Below are 23,206 nucleotides of genomic sequence, written 5' to 3'. Positions count from 1 at the left end.
TGTCACCTACACCACCCTGAACCACATAAGTAGATGATGATGTCGAAAAACCTCTGAAAAGAAGCAGACTTGGTTCAGAGACATTTTAACGTAGCGGAAAGAATGGAATTTGGAGTCAGGCAAACCTGGATTCCAACATTACTGCTGATGTGTATAGCACCACCTTGGAGTCGTTACAGCTTCTTTGGGTTCACTGTTTATATATATGTGTCCAGTACTCTTGCCTGGAAACTCCCATGGATGAAGGAACCTGGTAGGCTGCAGTCCATGGGGTTGCGAGGAGTGAGACACGACTGAGCGACTTCACTTTCCCTTTTCACTTTCATGCATTGGAGAAGGAGATGGCAACCCACTCCAGCATTCTTGCCTGGAGAATCCCAAGGATGGAGGAGCCTGGTAGGCTGCCGTCTATGGGGTCGCACAGAGTTGGACACGACTGAAGCGACTTAGCAGCAGCAGTACAGTTATTTATTTTTAATTGGAGGATAATTGCTCTACAATATTGTATTGGTTTCTGCCATGCATCAGCATGACTCAGCCATAGGTTTAATTGTGTCCCCTCCCTCGTGAACCTCCTTCCAACCCCATCGCACCCCTCTAGGATGTCACAGGACACCAGTTTTTGTGTCCTACAGCAAATTCCCACTGGCTATCTGTGTTACATATGGTAATCTTTGTGTTTCCATGGTACTCTCTCAATCCGACTCATCCTCTCTTTCTCCCACTGTGTCCAAATGTCTGTTCTCTATGTCTGGGTTCACTGTTTTGAACAACCAGATTATGGTTGTGGCTTAGCATTGGGGATGAGGAGGGCTTTCAGCACTTCCCTTTCTTGCCCACTTCCCCAGCTTTTAGTCTGACATCACTCAAAAGATGTGTGTGAGTGTTTAAACATGTAAGTGCAAATAAGTTTAGGCCAGAATGAGATGGGAGATGAGTTTTAGCAGAGTCAAAATGACTCTTGAATTTTTACTGATGCCTTAGAAGTATCTATGGGAAGACTGAAGACAAAGGTAGCTTGCTAGAAAACTAGAATGTGCTTTTGAGTGTCTTAAATTCATAAATTCTTTGGCCTAAACACACATACTCCTCCATGAAAGGACATATCAGTAATACCTCTATTATGACTGATCCCAGTAGGCAGGCAGCTGAAGAGGATAAACACTGAGGTCACATCATTGTGAGTCTTCAAATACTCGGGGGATGAAGCATCAAACAAAGGACATTAGCCAAAATTCATTTTGTGAATAACTTTTTTCTTTAGAAAAAAAAAAAATGTACAAAAAAGCTGAGAAGAACCAACATGGAAGTGTTGAGAAAACATTCTGATAGATATAGACAAGGGAGCTCCTGCTCTCAAGGAAGTTACACATTAGTTATTACCATGCTAGAAAAATGAGATGCAGTTAAAATTCTAGAACAATTAAAAGCCACAAAGTCAAGCTGTTGCTTTGGGGCTCTAGGTTGTAGATGCTCTGATACCCTCTCTGTAAAATAATACTGTGCAAACTGTAAAATATTCATTTTCATATAAAGTCCATACAATATGATATACAAAACTGAGTTGACAGGGGATGCTGGTACTGGCTGGTTTTTTGGGAAAGAAGGCTGCAGTGTTACCTGCTAGCCCAAGGGCATGATTACAGAAAGATCTTGAATTTCTTAACCAGGAGAGGCCATTATCTAAGGATCATACCAACATCCTCAAAACCAGAATTTCCTGCCATTGCTTGTGTAACTTAGGTGATTTTTTTCTTATTAATATGCTACTTTAACTTGGGATGCAATCATATGTTAAGAAGTCAGAATATAAAGTTCTTTTTCAAAGTAATACTTCTTGCTACACAACTGATTTTGAGATTTATCATTAACCAACATTGTTTTCCCTGAAACTCAAAAGTTAAGTTTTTTTAAAAATTCAAAAATTCCGGAGGAGGCAGCAACTGTGATAATAAAAGATTAAAGTGAATTATTATATTTCATTTCAGTGGCTATAAAACTGATAAAAGAAGGTTTGTGTACAAATATCACAAAACAACATCAATCATTGAATAAATGTGGTTCTTCAATGCACACCTGAACAAGAAGAAAACTTTGTTTAAAATTCTGGCATAAATATATTAAAGCTGACCAAAAAAAAAAAAAAAAAAATCAGGGCAAGCTACATCACTTCCTCATACAAAAAATGTACAAAACATTAGCCTCTAACTAGATAAACATAATACTTGTCTTCACAGTTTGATATCAAGTAACTGTGTCTTGAAGTATCGAATTGGAGGGTGATTAAAAAAAAAAAACAGCTTGTGACACGTCAGCCGTTTCAGGTAACTTCGGTCATAGAGGCAGAGTGATTCTGTGAACATAAGCAGATGCAATCTTAGTTGACTCATGCACACACTCTCACTCCCCTTGATATCCCCTTGATTCCTGTCTCAAGTCCACAGTCTTTTCCTGCTCCCTGATGTGCGTTTCCAAGGCCCCTCAACTTGTTACCTCTTCTATTAAACCTTCCATGATTTTTTTCAACCAAAATAAACTTACCTGTCTTGTATTATACTTAACTGTATTCTATGAAACATTTGAAGATCTCAAAGTAATGTTAGCTTCACCCCACATTTTTTTTAGTGTTGTTTTAATTTTGAACATTTCTAATCTTTGAAAAATTTCCATATGATGTATTCTGAGCCATGAATTTTCAGAGCAGTGAGTTTAATGTTTTCAAATGCATAGTGGTTTTGATTTAAGGTATCTTTGAATTTCTGGAGAATGTCATTGAATAGATTTTTTTTACACAAATTTTTTAAAGTTATGAAAATATAACACTGAATGCTTTTAAAGTTTCTTGATTTGCTTTATAGTCTTACATGTAGTTTGTTTTAAATGTTTGTGTTTTGAGGATTATATATTTCCTTAGATGAACCTTATTAACTTTTTACTATATTTTGTTTGCTTATTACTGAAAAAAGTGTTAACATCTATGATTGCAGTTTTAGCCACTTTTCCTTGTAGTTCTGTTAATTTTTGTTCATGTGGTTTGTTCATAATAACCCTTATCTCTTGTTTTATATAACATATATAATCCCACCTTTTTTCAGGCCCAAGGCTTTCTCTTTTATTTAAACTTAAAATTCCCAGTTTATGGTATTGATAATACCTTAAGAAATGGTGGCTTTAGAGCTAATTGATTATTATGAGTTTCCAGATTTCTGTTTGTTTTTAGGACACTAGAGATTCATAGTCTTGAGAAGGCAAATGTGAATTTTAGAAACTGAGTATTCCATATTTCTCAAGGTACTTTTATCTACCATATTTGTGAAAACGGAGGTTTTTGCATTTCTTGCTATAATGTGAAAAACTTATGCTTTTGCTTTTACAGTATGCTTCCTTAAAAAAAACTTTCATCAATAGTTTGGTCATTTATGTGTTTTTAAGATTTCATTTAAGAGTGAATGATAAAGTAGTTCAACAGTCTAAGATAACTAACTTGGTGACCTTGTACAGATTTCTTTAACTGTCCAAGTCTTTTTTACCCCTGTTTATGATATGAAGTCTATAAGCATTAGAATTCCTGTGGGATGATTTTCTAACATGGCTTTTCACCCCAGAATGGCTGAATCAGAATCTTCTGGAATAAGTTCATAGGCATGTGGGTCCTGGGATAGAGTGGATCCTTTTGTTGTTACTGTTGTTAAAGAAAAATATATCTCATCTCCCCCCTGTACACATCAGGAGACACAGAGACTTCATACCACACAGTGAGTTAACACATTGGCTCCTCTCTCATTTCTTTGTTAATATAAACTGTGTTCAACAAGAACACATTTGCTCAACACAAGCTTGATTGCGCAGGTGAAAATGGGTATGAGGATGCAGGGCAAGGAGAGCTCAGAGCAGGTCTCCAGGATACAACTCTGTAGGGTCACAAAATAACACTTTGGAAACTTGACCGTTTTTGTTTCATTTGGAGTCTACAGTTTTTTACTTTCTGGTTTCTTTTTAGTCCTGGGGAAAGATTGTAGAGAATGTGCTGTCTCAATCACAGAAGGCCAAGTATTTAAATTTGAGCTGATCGTTTAGAGTGGAAGAGAGAAGCAACTTGGGGCAGCCTGCAGCCCTGGGGCTCCGTGTGGCAAAGGAGAAAGTATATCTCAGGGGGATGAAAGGGAGGGTGAGGGGTTCCCTCCCCAGTGAGACAGTCTTCTCCTTGAGGTACTCTGAATGGTGGGATGGATTTCTCATGTGAGAATGTGTGCTCTAAACAGAGATTCATATCTTCTCTCAGATCCCTGTAGCCCTTCTCCTGGGAAGACGGCTCTATCCCCGAAATTACAAAGGAGCAGCAGGTTCTAGTAGAAGCCATGGCTGCTGCTATTGCACAGGAAGCTTTCGCCCACAGGGGAGAACACAGGGCATATTTGTTTTGGAAGAGTGGTGCTCAGTGTAAACTGCCAGTGCTGTGCAGCTCAGCCCCCACACAGTGGCCCCTACAGCGTAATTCCATATTCAGTGCAGAGAGTTGTAGATTTCAAAATGGAATTTTCCTTAAACCTCAGGCTGTGTGGTATAGAGAGCAAGCGGGGCTTTTAGAATTAGATGGGCCTGTGTCTTAGTCTTTACTGAGTGGCTCTTTGTGCCTTACTTCATCTATAAAATAGAAGAATAAGGTCAATTGCAGGATTATGGTAAAGACTGAATGTGATAGCTTGCACCATTTGCTCATTTCCTATTCTTGACCCGCAAATAAAGGGTATGTCCTCCTAACCACCCACGTGGAAAGCAGATGCTTGGGATATTGCACAAATGGCATGGAAGGCATCACTTAGAGGCAGTACTTTCCATCGGCTTCCTGTAGCTTCACTGTGACCAGCCTGCAGAAGTCCTGCTCATCATTACTCATGAACTGTTTACCATGGAGGTTCAGATATTGACTGTAGTTCAATTTGGGGTTCTTGGTTTTGACTAAAGGGCCTAGTTCATATTTTGACTCTGGCTTGCATCTGTCTATTCTTCTGACATTTATTTCACACCTAGTGAATGCCACGGAGAAGGCAATGGCAAGCCACTCCAGTACTCTTGCCTAGAAAATCCCATGGATGGAGGAGCCTGGTAGGCTGCAGTCCGTGGGGTCGCTAAGGGTTGGACACGACTAAGCGACTTCACTTTCCCTTTTCACTTTCACACATTGGAGAAGGAAATGGCAACCCACTCCAGTGTTCTTGCCTGGAGAATCCCAGGGATGGGGGAGCCTGGTGGGCTTCCGTCTACGGGGTCACACAGAGTCGGACACGACTGAAGTGACTTAGCAGCAGCAGCAGTGAATGCCAGGAAATATGGAGAGTAAGAAGGACATGGTTCATAGGGTTTGTATCTTTAATCTCTCAGTTCCTGGGGGAGGCAGTTATGAGGGCAGTTCTGACACGAACTGTGAGGGGCAAATACACGTCGGGCCCTGAGGGTCCTTCAGTAGAAGCCTGGTATTCACAAAAGGCCTCAAACTGTGTGCAGACAAGGTGATACACATGGAAATAAAGACACGTGGACAGATTTCAAACGTTCAGTTACTGCCTGTAGTGAATAATGATACATATATTTAAAGAACTTTAAAAATCTGTATTGTGGATTGGCCGGTTGTGTGGTCATGCCCTTCTCTTTGCAACCCCATAGACTGTAGCCCCCCAGGCTCCTCTGTGCATGGGATTCTCCAGGCAAGGATACTGGAGTGGGTTGCCATTTCCTTCTCCAGGGGATCTTCCTGACCCAGGGATTCAACTCATGTCTCTTACTTCTTCTGCACTGGCAGGCAAACTTTTTCCCACCATACCACCTGGAAGCCCCTTTATTGCGAATATCGGGTTTTGAAACCCTCTTTGGTACTTCATTTTTCAATGCAAGCAGAATCCCCCAAAACATGGCCTGGGTGTCTCTTGGCTTAGTCAGCTACTACTAGTCCTGAGGAAGGAGAGAGAAGTCTAGAGAAGGCTTCAGACAGAAGGTGACACTTGAGCAGTGCTGAGGTGGAAAGAAGGTGCTCTTAGACCAGGACATTCAGGGCAAGGTCAACAGCATTTACAAGGACAGACTACATGTTTGTGGAGCTTGGCAAACATTTCAGTTTGCTTTTTAAATTCACCTTTGTCACTAGTTGCTTCATCTCAAAGATAGAGGGAACCACTCTGACTTCGGGATCTTTCCTGGTGGCTCAGATAGTAAAGTATCTGCCTACAATGTGGGTAGGCCCGGGTTCAATCCCTGGGTCGGGAAGATCCCCTGGAGAAGGAAATGGCAACCCACTCCAGTACTCTTGCCTGGAAAATCCCATGGGTGGAGGAAACTAGCAGGCTATGGTCCATGGGGTCACAAAGAGTCAGACATGACGGAGCGACTTCACTACTCTGAATTCAGTAGGTTTAAGAACATAGTTAGAAGAAAAACTAGGGTTTTTCATTATAAGGTTTCATTATTTAGCTAATTTGTCATTCAACCTGCATTAACTGGCTGTATATAAATAAACCAGTGATAAAATTTTCAACATGATACTTCTAATTAGACCAAGTCAAAATTTTCACCTTAATATAGGTGAAGGGAAAACAAAATACTTGGCACTGGGTTTAATGGAGACTGCTAAATATTTTTTTCCTAGGTGGAAATAGATTTTTTCTTGGTTCATTAATAAAATTGGACTTCATTAAATGTGAAAAGAAATAGGATAGTTTCTCAGATATCTGATAGTTAATAATCTTTAGTGAAATATTTTATACTGTATTGATAGGAAGTATCTGATAAGTCCAGTGGGAGGAGATTTGCTTTCCTCTTGTACTCAATAAAGATGATTTAGTAAGGAGATGCCAAATACAATAAGACTTCAAGGTAAACAGACTATTACAGAAAATAAACATTTTAGCAAGACTCAGCTACATGAAAATAAAATCCCTGTTTTAATATTAGTTATCCCTGCTCTGTCTGCTCAAAGAACTATTTACCCCAACTCTCCCACTTGCTTGCTGTGTGTCTTGGGTGAGTAATTTAATATTTCTATCTTCATATTCCTCTCTCTCTGTGAAATGGGAATTACACTACCAATCCCAGTAGGTTTTTGTTCAAAAAAATATATTTGTAAAGCACTTAGCAATTGTCTCAGGCAAAAGTCAGGCTTTATACCATATACCAGGGCTCATTTTGGCTGGCACATCTTCTCTTTGCCTTTCCCTGCCTTACAATAAGTATTTTCTTCATTTGTGTTCACAAAACACTTTGCGCATCTGATTCAGCATGCCATATTAGGATTATTCACCTATATACAGGGCTTCCCAGGTGGCAGAGTGGTAAAGAATCTACCTGCCAATGAAGGAGATGCCAGTTCTATCCCAGGGTCGGGAAGATCCCTTGGGGTAGAAAATGGCAACCCACTTCAGTATTCTTGCCTGGAGAATTCTATGGACAGAGGAGCTTAGTGGGCTACAGTCCATGGGGTCACAAAGAGTCGGGCACAACTGACCATGTATGCATTTATATACACCTTTCCTGATCATCTGTAAGTTCCTTGAGCATAAAGACTGCGTGGCTAGTTGTCGTCTTTATCTCTGGCATGAAGCAAGGTCCTAATGTAAACAGTAAGTATTGTTGCATTGAATTTTTGATGGTCATCAAAAGAGATCCAAAAGGATATTTCGTTACATTTTTTAAGGTGCTTCCAGTTTACATCTGTCACCGAATGTGACAAAGCATTTCTTTCCAAGTGTTGTCCTACATACTAAATCGAATTGGTCTTCCACAAGAGTTGGTCTAAATTTCACAAATGTGGTATTACATTGAAGCTCAAGATATCCTGAAGCAGCTGGGCTTTAAGTGAGACATGACTAAGAACATCCTGAGGATTCATGATGCCCACTCCCTGAAAGGAATATGGGACTAATTGAGGGAAGCTGTGAAGTTCTTGAGGGCCTTTATGTCAGATTTTTATCGTGGGTTTTGTTTTTAGGGTCTTTATTGAATTTGTTAAATATTGTTTCTGTTTTATGTTTTGGTATTTTTGGCCACGAGGCACGTGGGATCTTAGTTCCCTGACTAGAGATTGAACCTGCACCTTCTGCATTGGAAGGTGAAGCCTTAGCCACTGGATTGCCAGGGAAGTCCCCAGATTTTTATTGTTGTTGGGTGGATTCAGTTGTGTCCTGTTTTCACTAGAGGAATGGTTAGTTGACTTCCAAGATAACAAGCCTGGAGCCTCCAGGTTTTGTTGGCTGAAACCACTTTACTGTACCTGTGCACTTAAGGTTTCCAGAGGGCTTTCTATCCTTGGGAAAGCCATGAGGGGTACTCCACGGGGGTCCTCGGGCTTGGGTTTGGAAGGCGATCCTTGTGTTCCTTTAAAGTTATGGACCACACACATTCCCTGCGGGATGAGGGGAGGAAAGATTAGGGTCAGACTGCAGCCATCAATGCCTGGCTATCTCTGTGAGCGGCAGGCCTGCCCCTTAGAATGTCATTGCACAGTGACTTTTGAGCCAATGGGTAGGGACCATCGAAAGAACTGGGGCATGGTCCAGGCTGTCTACTGCTGAGCACATTTGGGGTGCTGAGGAAGCATCTGTTTGATCACCAGATGGCCAGGGTTACTCAATCTACCCCCACTGAACTTGTTTCCTGACCTGTAAAAATGGGAATAATAACCTGCCTTGTAGATTAACATTTAAAAGACATGACACATATAAACCATCTCATAGTAACAGCTAACATTTACTGAGGGCCACTTATGTATCTAGTATTGTCTGAATGGTTTTACCTAATTTCATTTGACTACTCAACATTCTTATAAGGGAGATACTATTATCCTCTCCAACTTAGATAAGGAGGCACAGAGAATTTAGATAATTTTCCCAAGGTCACAAAAACTCCGTAGCCTCTAAATCAGTCCACTGTAAGATTTGGCTTCTTAAGTGCCAAGTGAGTAAAGTCGCTCAGTCGTGTTCGACTCTTTGTGACCCCATGGACTGTGGCCGACCAGGTTCCTCCATCTGTGGAATTTTCTAGGCAAGAGTACTGGAGTGGGTTGCCATTTCCTTCTCCAGGGAATCTTCCTGACACAGGGATTGAACCCAGGTCTACCGCATTGCACGTAGAGGCTTTACTGTCTGAGCCACCAGGGAAGCCCCTCAGTGGGGCTTTCATTGACATACTATTGATCCCTCTTTGAGTCATCTGTATTCTCTTCCCCTTTTAAGAAGCACCCTTAGGGAAAAGCCCTCTGAGAGATCAGTATCTCAGGGTCACTCGGCACCAATTCTGCTGCTGCTTCACAGAGAATGTGCATTTAAGTTCCCTTGTCTTTCACTTTAGGAAGAAAGATTGGATCCCTGAAAAAGAACTTTGAATTCAAGTGGAACTTTCCAGTTAGTGTTCTGAGTAAATGTGAGCATTTTCTGTGTGTGTCTGAGCAGGTAAAAACGTTGGGGAACTCTGAGTTAGAAGTTGGGAGAGGCACATATGCCTTTTGTATGTTGGGGAGGACATATCTGCAGAATCCCTGTATGGAAGGGATAGGACAAGGAGAAGTTAGGTCACAGGCCTGTGAAATCCATCTACACGTGATGTTAGTCTTCACGGGTGCCTTGGACTAGAAAGGGCAGAATGGGAGGAAGGGCAGCAGGCTGTGATGACTTCTGTCTGCTAGGAGAGTCTTGCTGAATGTTATTAGGAGACTGAATTCATCATGTACAGCATCTTCCTAGTGATTTACTGTAAACCCTTCTGGGTGTATTTTAAATCCTTGAATATATATATATATATATGAACACATATATACACACACATATATATTTATATGAATTTATTTTTGGCTGTGCTTGGTCTTCACTGCTGCTCACGCGTTTGTCTGGTTGTGACGAGTGGGGGCTGCTCTTTAGTTGCGTTGGGCTGGCTTCTCACTGCAGTGGTTTCTCTTGGTACAGAGCGCAGGCTGTAGGTGCTTGGGTTTCAGTAGTTGCAGCTCCTGGGCTCTAGAGCACAGGCTCAATAGCTGTGGTGCATGGGCTTAGTTGCTCTGTGGTATGTGGGATCTTCCCAGATCAGTGCTCAAACCCGTGTTTCCCGCATTGGCAGGCAGATTCTTTACCCCTGAGCCACCAGAGAAGCCCAGTCCTCGACTATATTTTTAAAAACTGTACCTCCATGGTATGTCCGCGCAATGGAGTACTACACAGCAAGAGAAAGGAATTACTGATACAACATGGATGAATCACAAAATAATTATGCTGAATGAAGGAAACTAGGCAAAAACACATACATACTGTATAATTCCACTAACATTAAATCTTACAGTAACCTAATACAGAAGATCAGTGGTTGTTTAGGAATGAGGGGGAGCGAAGGGTGGGAGAGAGAGGTATCTGAAGGTCAAAATTGATCAAGTTATACAATTTGCGTACCATTTATTGTATGCCTAGCTTCCTTGGTGACTCAGATGGTTAAGAATCTGCCCGCAGTGAGGGAGACCCAGGTTCTATCCCTGGGTTGGGAAGATGCTCTAGAGAAAGAAAAGGCAACCCACTCCAGTATTCTTGCCTGGAGAATTCCGTGGACAGAGGAGCCTGGTGGACCACGGTCCATGGGATTGAAAAGAGCTGGACATGACTGAGTGACTAACACTTTCACTTTATCATACCTCAAATCTATAAAAATGAACCAAAACTCTTCTTCAGGAAGTGTTATGTGGTTGAGAAGCCACTTGTAGCGGAAATAAGATGCCCAGGAGGCATGTTCAGATAATAACAGAGGTCCCTTGGGTGCAATTAGCTGAGGGTTTTCCTGTTTCTGAGTGGGACTTGCAAATCTGGGCCAGAGTGGAGTTTCTTGAAATGCTGGAGAAGGAGCTGCCTGCTTCGGTCAGCACTTTGTTCTCTGTTCTTCCCCCAAGCGGCACTTAGCTTATGCTACCAGTATGTCTCTGAGCAAGTATTTAAAGAATCATGGTTTGAAGGTACACTAAATTTTTGCTAGTCTGCCCAGCCCCAGCCCCAAGGACAGGGTTGGAAGAAGTGGAGCAAGCCATTCTTCCTGGAGTGATCATACTCCTGGCCTGCAGAGGGACCATGCAGTCATATTTCTGAAAGGAAGGACACAGGGTACTTGGTGAGTAACTGCAGCTCACAAGGTCGAGGCCAGTGGAACCTGGACTGGGACCATGGGGTCTGGGGCGCCTGACTTACCAGGATCTTGGGCAGCCTTTCAGAGAGCACCAGAGGGGGAAAAAGTAGAGGAATCTGACCTACCAGAAACAGGGCCACTGCAGTGCCCAAGATGAAGCCCGCAATCACGTCGGAGCAGTGGTTCCGGTACTCAGAGACCCGGTTGAGGCCGGTCAGGAAGGCTGAGCAGAGGGCCCCGAGGCACAGCACCGGCTTGGCCAGTCGGCTGCTCTTCGTCTTGATTGTGCTTGTGATGTACATCTGGGTGAGGACAGAGAGTGCGGAGTGGCCGGCAGCCTCTGTACACGGTGCACAGACACACACACCCACACACACAGGCGGCCCGCACCAAAGCATGAACGATGAGTGAACGTTCATCATCTCAGTGCTTTATGTTCAGGTGGGCATGGGAACAGAATTACGCTGACATGAATGACTGCATGATAACAGGTCCAGAGCATGCAGTTTTTATGCCACAACCTAAAGAATCACTTGGAGTGTTAATAAACCCATATAAGATCTTCTATGAGAATTAATTTTATGGAGAAGACAGGTAGGGGAGTAGCAATATGTTTCATTTTTGGGGTTCCCCATAATCCTAGCTACTTCTTCACACTTTTAATGAGTGTAAAAGCATTGACTTCCAAACCAGTGTGTAACGTAGATAGGCTTCAGCTGTGCTGGGAAATTGATTCTCACATTCCTTGGGATGGCTGTGATCAGTTCTATTCATTCATTTACTCCAGCATGTTTTAAAATTTTTTATGTGGGTGTATAAAAGGTTGGGAAGACCTGATGTTAGTAAATGATGATACGATTTATGACACATGAGATGTACTCTGTTCTTATGACATTGTGAGGAGCTGACTAAGACTTAAGTATTTCACAGGCTCGGTTACCAAATGGTGGCTTTCTCTTTCAAAGAAACACTTCGTACACTTTGTGTTGTACCAAACACACACTTTGGTAATGGTTATAAGAAACCACTAGAGGGCGCAATTGATCTATTGTCTCTGTGTTAGTCTCATGAGCAACTCTGCAACCCCTGGTGTAGCCCACCAGGCTCCTCTATCCATGGGATTCTCCAGGCAAGAATACTGGAGTGGGTTGCTATTCCCTTCTCCAGGGGACCTTCCTGACCCAGGGATCAAACCCAGATCGCCGGCATTGCAGGCAGATTCTTTACCATCTGAACCACCAGGGAAACCTTAACAAGTGCGCTAAATGAGTTTGTGACTCAGAAAAATAGTATGCCAATACTCAAGTTACAGTATAGTGTGCTTGTATGGCCTGAGCACATATAAGTTCAAATAGATGCATTTTAAAATATTATAGTGGAAACTTAATTTCCTAGGATGATCCTTCAGCATTGGTGTGAATACAGGAAGATGGGATTTTCTTTATTATATGTAACACAAACCCTACAAAACTGTGGTTAGATCAGAGTTATATAAATTAGAGCATATCATCACACCATTCTGAGGCTGAGTAGGAAATGTTGTTTAGCACATTACTGACCAAAGACATATTAATATGTCTTTTGGTACTGAATGTTATTGACCAGAGATATAGTTGTTAGAGCTTAAAATTGATAGAGTTCACTACACAACTTATTATTATAATTATTATAACATGTTTATCATAATTATAATTATCATTCACATTTTCCTCCATTCAATTTTTGTTCCTATGCTGTGTATATTATAAATGCAAGTTTATTGGTGTAAAATTTTCAAAAATGATACTTCGTGAAATTTTGAGTGAAGAAGAATTTTATGCAGATACTTTATCTGATTGTCTAAGTGGCACATATACTAATGTGTCAGAAGATGGTAGTTCTTCAGAATATTGTTCTGATTCAGACAATGTGAATATTAGACCAACAAAAAGACAAAAAATCCTTAGTGATCAATTCTGATATGGAAGTGATAGGTAAAACTCAAGGTGCTGGAGAAGACTTTACAGGTGTGTCAAGTATAACTATTAAATGCAGTAACCCATAAAGTCTTAATGAAATAACAATTAATTTTTGGCTGGCCAAAATAAAAATTGCTGGCCATAGGTGTTAGTTTTTGCAAAAATCCCCCAGTCAATAATGGGTTAAATTTTATATATATATATATATATATATATATATATATATATATATATTTAGTGTTTTATGCTTCTATATTTTTAAATTATATCCTTTATAAATCTTAAAAGATTAAAAACTATTAAAACATGGGCCTGTGGTTCATTAGTATTCTTCACAGTATTAGGAAGATACTTAGGAAATCCTTGTTGAGTAATTTTTGAAAGCACACATAATAGGGGCTCAGAAGATGTTTACATAATTGGAATCCTGTATCAGGGTTTATCTGATTATAATCTGTCTATGGGGATGATTTGAATTGGATTATATCTGAATCCTTGAAAACATGTGCTCTACCAGCATATATTGAGTGAGATGACTATACTTCTTTCTTCTCAAGAGAAATTTATATTTCACTTGATGACACAGTACCTTAGGATGAGTGACAGATTTGTTTTTGTAATGGTGTTGTAAAAATTGATTTCATACAACAATGACTTAAGTCTGATAAAAATACAGGAAAAGGTTCAAGAGTACATTGTTTCATATAACTTAGGTTCTAGGTAAGTTCTAGATAATCTAGGATACAAATTGATACAATATTTTGAAAGCTGGAAATTATGCTGAATGCCTGAAAAGACCTTGTTTAAAAAATACCTGGCATAGATTTTTTTTTTAGTGGGTGGGGTGAAAGTGAGTCAAGAAACTTCATTGAGCTAAACTGGTTTGTTTGTAAATCAAGGCTTCTGTATTATTTACATTCATGTTTCCTTAATGTGGGGGTAGCGGAAATCATTTTTTTCTTGTATTCATTAAAGAGTAAATCTAAAAGAAATAGATTTTGCAAAGTTGTCCTATAGATGTGATTCTATAAATTGGACAAAAAAGAACCATTGTTCTAAACAGAATATCCAGCAATTTCTTTTAAACTATACTAAATGGACCAGACCTGTAGTCAGTCACCTTTACTCCTTCCTGAGTTTAGGACAGTGTTTGGGACGATGGCATGGACACGCTTCCATCAGAAGCAGATGCAGTGGGCAGTGTGGTTACTGTCACTGGAGGGGAACGTGCTCCTGGGGGCTGGGGTGAGGGCACACTGGGAGTTTCTAGGAAGACTGCATAGCTTGAAAGGGGTCTTTGCTCTGCCTTCTCAATACCTCACCTTTCACCTGAGAATCTCTAGACTAGTTGTACCTAAATATAAAGTAAGTTGAAGGAAAAGGGATGTTTTTAGCCAATAGTCATTCATCCACAGGTAAAATAAACATGACATCCAGCAGTGGAATGTTTCTTTGATCCCTCTAACTCTACACTGTCGGTTCTAAAGAAGCAGAGGTCAGGAAAAGGTGAAAATAGGTCATTTCCATGTGTGCTCAGTCACTTTAGTCATGTCTGACGCTTTGTGACCCTATAAACTATAGCCCACCAGGCTCCTCTGCCCACAGGATTCTCCAGGCAAGAATGCTGGAGTGGGTTGCCATGCCCTCTTCCAGGGAAGCTTCCCAACCAAGGGATTGAATCCATGTCTCTTATGTCTCCTGCAATGGCAGGCGGGTTCTTTACCACTAGTGCCACCTGGGAAGCCCTAGGTCATTTCCAAAGTGGGTGGAGTTAAAGAGCAGGAAAAATAGATGGACACCATTTCTTCTATTTTAAGATGTTAGATACACTTTTGTACTTTCTCTTTGATGAGACCAAAAAGTTTAGAATATTATACCCCAGTGGGGGCAGTCAAGAGATTTTATGATCTAGAAAATAGTGAGAAGTGAACTGTTGGATTTTGAGGGTCTTGCAGGATTGCCCATCTGTCCTGGTAAAGTGTTGGAGAGTGTTAGGAGGAGCAGAGGAAAACCCTGTCTTCATCTGGTGTTGCACATTGCTTTGGGCAGGCATTTGCATAAGGCCTACATGTGCAATCCATAGACAAACGAGAGGAATGTGTGCTGTTCTGGAACCAAGCAGAGCTTTGGCACAGAGTGCTATTCTGGGCAGTGACAGAACCTGGTGCCCAATGCCAGGAGCCTGGGCCTCTGCTCTGACTGTGTGCTCTTAACAATTCTCTGGGCCTCAGTTTCTGCATCTGTAAAATGGGAGGATGTGACTAAGTGATCATCAACAGTCATTCCAGAGTTAACATCCTCTGGCATTGGGGTCTTATACTGGGTATTGAGGGTGGGGGCAACAGCATGATATAATGGAGGAGAAACACATTGTAACATGACTTCAGAAGCCACCAGAAGTGACTGTAATGAAAGAAGTAATGAAAAAAGCAGGGGGGCGGGGTGAGGATGGCAGAGACACCCATCGCAGCCAGAACTCCACTCGGGTCATACTCACCGTGGCGTACAGGGCGGAGTAAATGCTCAGAGCAGCGTGTTTGGAGGGAAAGGACCTCCGCGCCTTCTCTATCACTGCCAGGTCCCCGGTGCAGATGTTCCCGTTGTTGATGAACTGGTGGTGCGCCCGGCAGTCCGTACTGGTGTAGTTGGGCTTGCAGACCGTCAGGAAGTACGGGGTCAGGTGCCCCGTGACCACTTGTCCGGCGTTTACAAAAATGTCAGTAGCAAAAAGCCCGAAAGCAAACACTCCTATGAGGAGATTTAAAATAATTAGCAACGGTGACATACACCATAGATTGGGTTTTGTCCCTGAGAGAAAAACAGCAGTGCGAGCCCATGACAACCTATCAGAAAGGTCCTCCCTGGAGTCAAACTGTCCCCTCACCTTTCTCTTTCCTGCTTTCGGAACCACTATTTCTTCCAAATTGATGCAGTCACACTGCTGGTAGTGCTTTACTGTTTTGTGTAAATAAAGTAGAAGCAGCATGTTCTCATAGGAGGAATTTGAATTTTGGAGTCACATAGAGCTGGACTCTAGGCACTGCTTTGGTGACTTGTTTACAGTGTAAGCTATCTTCTTTGAATCTTAGTACCCTTATCAAGCATGGTAGCAGGGAATGATACGTCAGAAAAGAGTTGGAAAGATAAAATAAGACATGTGCAAAATAACCTTGAAGCTCAACATTCAGAAAACGAAGATCATGGCATCTGGGAAATAGAAGGAAAAACAGTGGAAACAGTGTCAGACTTTATTTTTTTGGGCTCCAAAATCACTGCAGATGCTGACTGCAGCCATGAAATTAAAAGACGCTTACTCCTTGGAAGGAAAGTTATGACCAACCTTGATAGTATATTAAAAAGCAGAGACATTACTTTGCCAACAAAGGTCCGTCTAGCCAAGGCTATGGTTTTTCCCGTGGTCATGTATGGATGTGAGAGTTGGACTGTGAAGAAAGCTGATCGCTGAAGAATTGATGCTTTTGAACTGTGGTGGTGAACTGAGAGTCCCTTGGACTGCAAGGAGATCCAACCAGTCCTTTTTAACAGAGATCAATCCTGGGTGTTCATTGGAAGGACTGATGCTAAAGCTGAAACTGCAATACTTTGGCCACCTCATGCGACGAGTTGACTCACTGGAAAAGACTGATGCTGGGAAAGGTTGGGGCAGGAGGAGAAGGGGACGACAGAGAATGAGATGGCTGGATGGCATCACCGACTCTGTGGACATGAGTTTGAGTGAACTCCGGGAGTTGGTGGTGGACAGGGAGGCCTGGCGTGCTGTGATTCATGGGGTCGCGGAGAGTCGGACACAACTGAGCGACTGAACTGAACTGAACTGAAAATAACCCCTAGGGTGCCTGGCATTAAGTATTGGTTGACCAAAAAATTTTAAAGGTGTTGCGGAAAAACACGAGCGAACATTTTGGCCAACTCAACATTGGTTCTCTTGCCTTCTATAGAATATATGTTCTCCCTGGTCTCGCATCCTGGAGATGCGAGTATTCCTTGAAGGAGTTATCATGGCAGGTGAGAGAGAATGAGTATGTTAGGAGTCATCCTTCAAAGAAAGAAAAAGATGGCTCTAGAAACCCTGATTGAATTGAATGTTTCATTTGATGTTGGAAACAGAAAATGAGAATGTTGTTGACTGTATCGAATTACCAACTGAGTGGTTAAACCACCACGAATGCATCCTTTTACAGTTCCGGAGATCAGAAGTCCAAAACAGGTTTCACTGGGCTAACATCAAAGTGTTGGCAGAGCTGTGTTCTTTCTGGAAGCTCCAGAGTGGAACTTATTCCTTGCTTTTCCCAGATTCTCACCTTCATTCCTTGACTTATGCCCCCTTTCTAGCAATCGTATCGTAAGAGCTCTGCTGCCATTGTCACGTCTCCCTCCCTGACTTACTATTTTGCTTCTCTTATAATGTTACATTGGTTATACTGTGTCCACCTGAATAATCCAGGATAATCTCAAAATCCTTAATCTAATCACACATGTACATTCCTGTTTGTCATGTAAGGTAACATGCCCACAGTTTCTAGGGATTAGGGCATAAACATTTTGGGGTGAGAAAGGCATCATTTACCTACCATGCTGACTTGACCTGTTTGGCTAAGAATCCTGTGGGTAGGCTATACTTCCTGGATTTTATCTGTTCTCTGGTAAATTCCACAGGAATATAGGATTGCCCCTGACTAACTTGAACAAAAATATGAATTCCTTATAGGAAATTACACTGTGGATTCTTTCAAAGGTTATGCATACATCTATAGAGTATCTGTTAAACGTATCAAGAGCAGCTGTGCAGAACCAAGGTATACACAGGTTGCTTGAAGAGATAAAGACTTTGCTAGTACAACTCAGCTGTGGGAGGAATTGGCAAGAGTGAGAGGCAGCATTAACCCTTGTACATTTCAAGGATCTGTTATGGTTTTTGATTAAATTTCTATCCAATTTTGACTTCCATATTCAATATCTTGACTCTGCAAATTGTGCTGATTTCAGCACCCAAAAGTCAATCCATTAGATCAGAAGTGAAGACAAGTTTGACTGAAACCTTCATCCGGTTTCCATTTTGACTTGATTGATTCTTATAATTTTCTTTTCTGTGGCTTTGCCAGGATATGGTTTATCACAATGAGAACTGGCTCTTTTAATAGTTTCAACCGACTGATACTCCTAGGGTCTGACCTCTGAGACTAAGCATTCATTGATCATTCCTTTCACTCCCAGGTTCTGGAAGTCTGGCTAGCAATTTTTTTCTATCTTCAAGCAAGATTCTTAAAGACCGGGTCTCTAGCTTTTTAAAGGGGCAATAATTCTGTCTAGACATACTTTTCCAGGAAACGAGGATAATTCATGATTTGAAAAGAGAAAAGTGACAGCATTTCCCCCTGGCATTTTATTTGTTAGAGTGCTTCCAATTAGGGTGAATTCTTTCTGAGACATTTCTGAGGATTTCTAGGTTTCTCAGATGAGTATCTGAAATGCCAGGTCTGTGGTCGCAGTGGGTCTGTGACAGGCAAATTTCTGCTTTGTTGTCGTGTGATGCTATTGCTGAAAGCTGCTTTCCCTTTTTCCCTTGGCCTCCCCTGGATTATGTCTGCTTTTCCTGATGGCTTTACAAGCCTTTGCTTTCCAAACATCTCATTCTGGTGTATTTGATGTAGCTTCAGAAGGGCAGCCCCAGGACTCCACCTGCCTGGCACAGGCCATGCCAACAAAGTGCGGTGGAGTCTACCCTGGTGATTCACAGACAATGTCAGATCATACAGGGCTTTTGTAAGGCATTCCACGCGTTCCTCTGTTAATCCTGAGCTTCTTGTGTGTGTATTACAAGCCTCAGAAGCTAAAAAGTGTTGCTTTTGTCCTTAGAGTCAGGTGGAACACTGTTTATGGCCTCCTGTACTACAATATATGATTTGAAGGAGATGCTTTTGAAGTGTCCTACCTTGGTGTCTAAAATTCTTTAAGTGTGATAATCTTTTTGAAATTTTAACAGATACATTTTTCATTCCTATGACCCTCCCTAGCTGGTTCTATTGATACTTAGCTTATGGCTCTGCTCCAAACAGTATTCCTTGCTTCAGGGGAGCTAATCACACTTCTTTTTAAAAGAAATTTTTTTATTATTTATTTGGCTACTCCAGGCCTCAGTTGTGGCATGTGAGGTCTTTGGTTGTGGCATGTGAGGTCTAATTCCCTAAATAGGGCCCCTTGTATTAGGAGCGCTGAGTCTTAGCAACTGGACCACCAGGGAAGTCCTTAATCACATTTCTGAATGGATTTACAGCAGACATAGAAGTCTAAAAGTAAAACTCTCTTAGCTTGCCAGAGCTATATGTTTGAGACATGTACTGTTTCATTTGGAATTCTGAAACCAATTGGATGGGAAAAACAAGAGCCATGGTCTGGAGGACAAGACCATTGAATTTCTATAATAAACCCTGGAATGGGGAGATGTGGGAAGGATGTCTCCCAAGGAGGAGCTGGAAACTTACCTAGTCTGGCTGAAGGAGTGAAAGGGCTGCCCCTTTCCCTGCCCATGCTGGCTGTCAAACCCCAGGGGCAGCACAACAGAAACCTCCAGAATTATTTTTGAAAATCAAGCTGAAGTCTGTCCCGTGCCTCCCAGGATGTAGCTCAGGAACCCTGCACACCTTTCAGAGAAGGTCCACACCTACCATGGTACTGTAGCTATGGGTGCCTGTGTTAGCAGCGGTGGATGAGGGTCAAATTGGTCGAGCCCTAGGGTACCTCACAGGACCCATACATTCTGGTGTAGAATGGGGTGGGCACTTGTGAATCCATTAGGGGTGAGGGGCATTAGAATGCTCAAAGGACCAGGAGGTAGTAGAAGCAGCCTGGCTTTAGGACAGAGACTGGCATTGTTGGTGAGGTTGGTTCCTGTTTTGATGACATGGATCACTATGGTAACCTAAGCTTGCTGCAGCTTTGTGGCCTAAAAGAATCTGACACCCATCAGGCAAGTCAAAGGATGAAGAAAGAGGAAGATGAAAGTGTTAAAAATCCTTTTTCCTCCCTCTCAGGGTTTTACCTGGATTCTTTGGACAAATTAGGATCTTTGGTCACTGGTAAATGAGGACACAGAGGTGAAACTCTGTGACCCGCTTCTTGTCATGGGATCAGTTCAGGGTTCTATCCTTTTACCCAACCGAGAAGGTTGAGGGGAAGCAGTGATGTAAGCAGGAAACACACATGACAAAGATCTTCTTGGTCACAGGGAACTGGTGTGCTGGTGAATGCTAACAGGGCTCCTATCAGGATGTCTTTTTGCCTCCCAAACAAAGAACTGGTCAAAATACAGAAACCAGACTGCTCGCTGCTGAGAAAGACACACAGGAGGTCTTCATTAGGAATCCTAGACCCAGACCACAGAGTAATAATTAGCAGGGGCTGATGGGGTGAGCAAAGGAAGGAATATTTCCTTTTAGCCACAAAGAACCTGTGACCGGAGGTGGAGCCTCTGAACTGAAGGCCAATTATTCAAGATTAAATTGCAAGTGTGCAATTTTCCAGTTTAAAATGGCACTTTGCTGACAGACTCTAACAGAACACTTCTCAACTAAAATATACATGACAGTGAAAAAAATGGAAATTCAGGGTGCCAACTCAAAGGGATAATCAGTGAGGATTTCTGTTTCTCTCCCTTTCTCACAGATGTGCACACACACACACACACACACACACACACACGGTTTCACCTCATGAAAAACCCAAGCTTCTCTCTGAAGATCCATCATGGGAGAAAACCTAAGGAGATTTTTTTTCTCTCTTGTCTACTCAGAGATCCAGGATTTAGATTGCTCAGAAAACATGGATGCTGTCACTCCACTGGATGAGTTCTGCTCTGTGACTTTGCCAGGGATGAGTTCCTTTTCCCCCTTGTTCTGCTAAATGTATTTTAGAGACACGCTCTGCGACAACAGCTAGGCAGGCAGTGGCAGGGGCCTTGGTGCTGGCATCTTGCCTCTGAGAGATTTAGACCTGCATGCTGTAGAGAGCAGCATGTGCTGTGTGCCATAGCTTTGGGTGCATTGCATCGTCATAGCATTGGGGGTAGGAGGAGATGCCAGTTCAGTGGAACTGAGGAACTCCAATAGGAAACCTACTAATTTGGGATTGGACTCAGTGCTGTGCATGCCAACCTGCTGTCAGGCTTAAGGTCTGAAGACTGGACTGAAAGCAAGTCATTCTGTTCTTTCTGTTGAGGAAAACAGAATGTATAGATCTTGCCCCACCTAAGACTGAAGAGGGAGAAATAATCACATATCACATGGGTTCTTGGGGAAAATGCTGCTCTTATTTTTTTTTACCTTGTATGATCAATTTATATGAAATGCCTAAAATAGGCAAATCTACAGATAGAGAGCAGAATAGTGAACATCAGGGTCTGGGGAGAAGGGAAAAACAGTGGGTGACTGCTAATAGGTATTGGTATTTGGGGAGGGATGAAGAAATTTTCTAGAATTAAGCAGTGCAGGTAGTTGTACAACTTTGTGCATATACTAAAAACCACCAAACTGAACACTTTAAAGGGTGAATTTTGTGGTATGTAAACTGCATCTCAGTTTAAAGAAACAAGAACTATGAAATGTTTGCATATTTGAGTTACTCAAATCACAACTGCTATATATAAAGCATATTTTTTTGAGTTTATAAAGTTTTTTTGAAGTACAGTTTATTTACAATGTTGTATTAATTTTAAGTGTACAGCAAAGTGATTCGATTATACATATATATTTTCAGATTCTTTTCCCTTACAAGTTATTACAAAGTACAGACTATAGTTCCCTGTGCTATACAGTAGAACCTTGTTGGTTATCTTCTTTATGTGTAGTAGTGTGTATATGTTAATCTCAAACTCCTAATTTATCTCCCCTTTTCCCGTTTGGTAACCGTAAGTTTATTTTGTAAGTATGTGAGTTTGTTTCTGTTTTGTAAATAAGTTCATTTGTATCATTTTTCCTTTTAAATTTCACATATACATGATATCATATGATATTTGTTTTATCTAGCTTACTTCACCTAGCATAATATTCTCCACATCCATTCATTCATGTTGCTGCAAATGGCATTATTTCCTTCTTTTCTATGTCTGAGTAGTATTCCATTGTGTGTATGTACAACATCTTTCATCGATTGATAGACATTTAGATTGCTTCCATGTCTTAGATTGGAAATGGCAACCCACTTCAGTATTCTTGCTTGAAAATATCCCATGGACAAAGGAGTCTGGTGGGCTACAGTCCATGGGGTTGCAAAGATTCAGACACAGCAGAATAACTGAGCACACGTGTGTTGGTTATTCTGAATATTGCTACTGTGAACACTGGGGTGCACATATCATTTTGAATTCTATTTTAATCTGGATATATGCCTAGGAGTGGGATTGTTGGATTATAAGGCAACTCTATTTTCAGGTTTTTAAGAAAACTCTCTATAGTGGCTTCATCAACTTACATTCCCACCAACAGTGTAGGAGGGTTTCCTTCTCTCCACACCATCTCCAGCATTTACTGTTTGTCGACTTTTTGAAGATGGCTATTCTGACTGATGTGCGATGATACCTCACTGTAGTTTTGATTTGTATTTCTCCGATAATTAGTGATGTTGAGCATCTTTTCATTTGCCTTTTGGCCATCTGTGTGTCTTCTTTGGAGAAATATCTACTTAGATCTTTGCCCATTTAAAAAACATTAAAATTTTTAGAAATTAGTAATTAAAAATTTTTTTTGGCTGTGCTGGGTCTTTGCTGCTACATAAGCTTTTCTCTAAGTTGCGGAAAGTGAAGCCTGCTAACGGCAGTGGTCAGGCTTCTCATTGAGGTGGCTTCTTTTGTTGTGGAGCATAGACTCTAGGGCATGAGAGCTTAAGTATCTGTGGCTCGTGGGCTCTAGAACACAGGCTTAATAGTTGTGGTGCATAGTTTCATGGCATGTGGGATCTTCCCAGACCAGGGATCAAACCCATGTCTCCTGCATTGGTAGGCGGATTCCTTACCACTGAGCCACCAGGGAAGCCCCTTTGCCCACTTTTTAAATTTATTTTTGACAGAGCCACATGAGCTGTTTGTATATTTT

The 23,206-nt window shown here is 41.6% G+C and overlaps 1 protein-coding gene across 4 annotated transcripts in view; it reads right to left on the bottom strand.

Moving 5' to 3' along the window:
- Positions 1–1,270: 1,270 nt before the first annotated feature.
- PLPPR1 (phospholipid phosphatase related 1) overlaps positions 1,271–23,206 on the bottom strand; it is a 299,720-nt gene continuing 277,784 nt past the window's right edge. The window contains exons 5-8 of one of the 4 annotated variants that reach the window (XM_088837738.1): positions 15,598–15,848; positions 11,268–11,444; positions 8,261–8,392; positions 1,271–2,353 (exon numbers count right to left, since the gene is read on the bottom strand). In XM_088837738.1, the coding sequence (XP_088693864.1) occupies positions 2,321–2,353; positions 8,261–8,392; positions 11,268–11,444; positions 15,598–15,848 (593 nt within the window). In that variant the 3' untranslated portion in view covers positions 1,271–2,320. Of the gene's footprint in view, positions 2,354–8,260; positions 8,393–9,839; positions 10,192–10,900; positions 11,102–11,267; positions 11,445–15,597; positions 15,849–23,206 lie in introns of those variants that run through there. The other 3 variants (XM_088837741.1, XM_088837740.1, XM_088837739.1) reach the window with 3 other exon arrangements.

The sequence above is a fragment of the Moschus berezovskii genome, chromosome 7 (genome assembly GCF_049115385.1).
Source record: "Moschus berezovskii isolate FMDL1 chromosome 7, NW_MosBer_1.0, whole genome shotgun sequence".
Taxonomy (NCBI): Eukaryota; Metazoa; Chordata; class Mammalia; order Artiodactyla; family Moschidae; genus Moschus; species Moschus berezovskii.
This window is presented reverse-complemented; position numbering and strand designations above follow the sequence as displayed.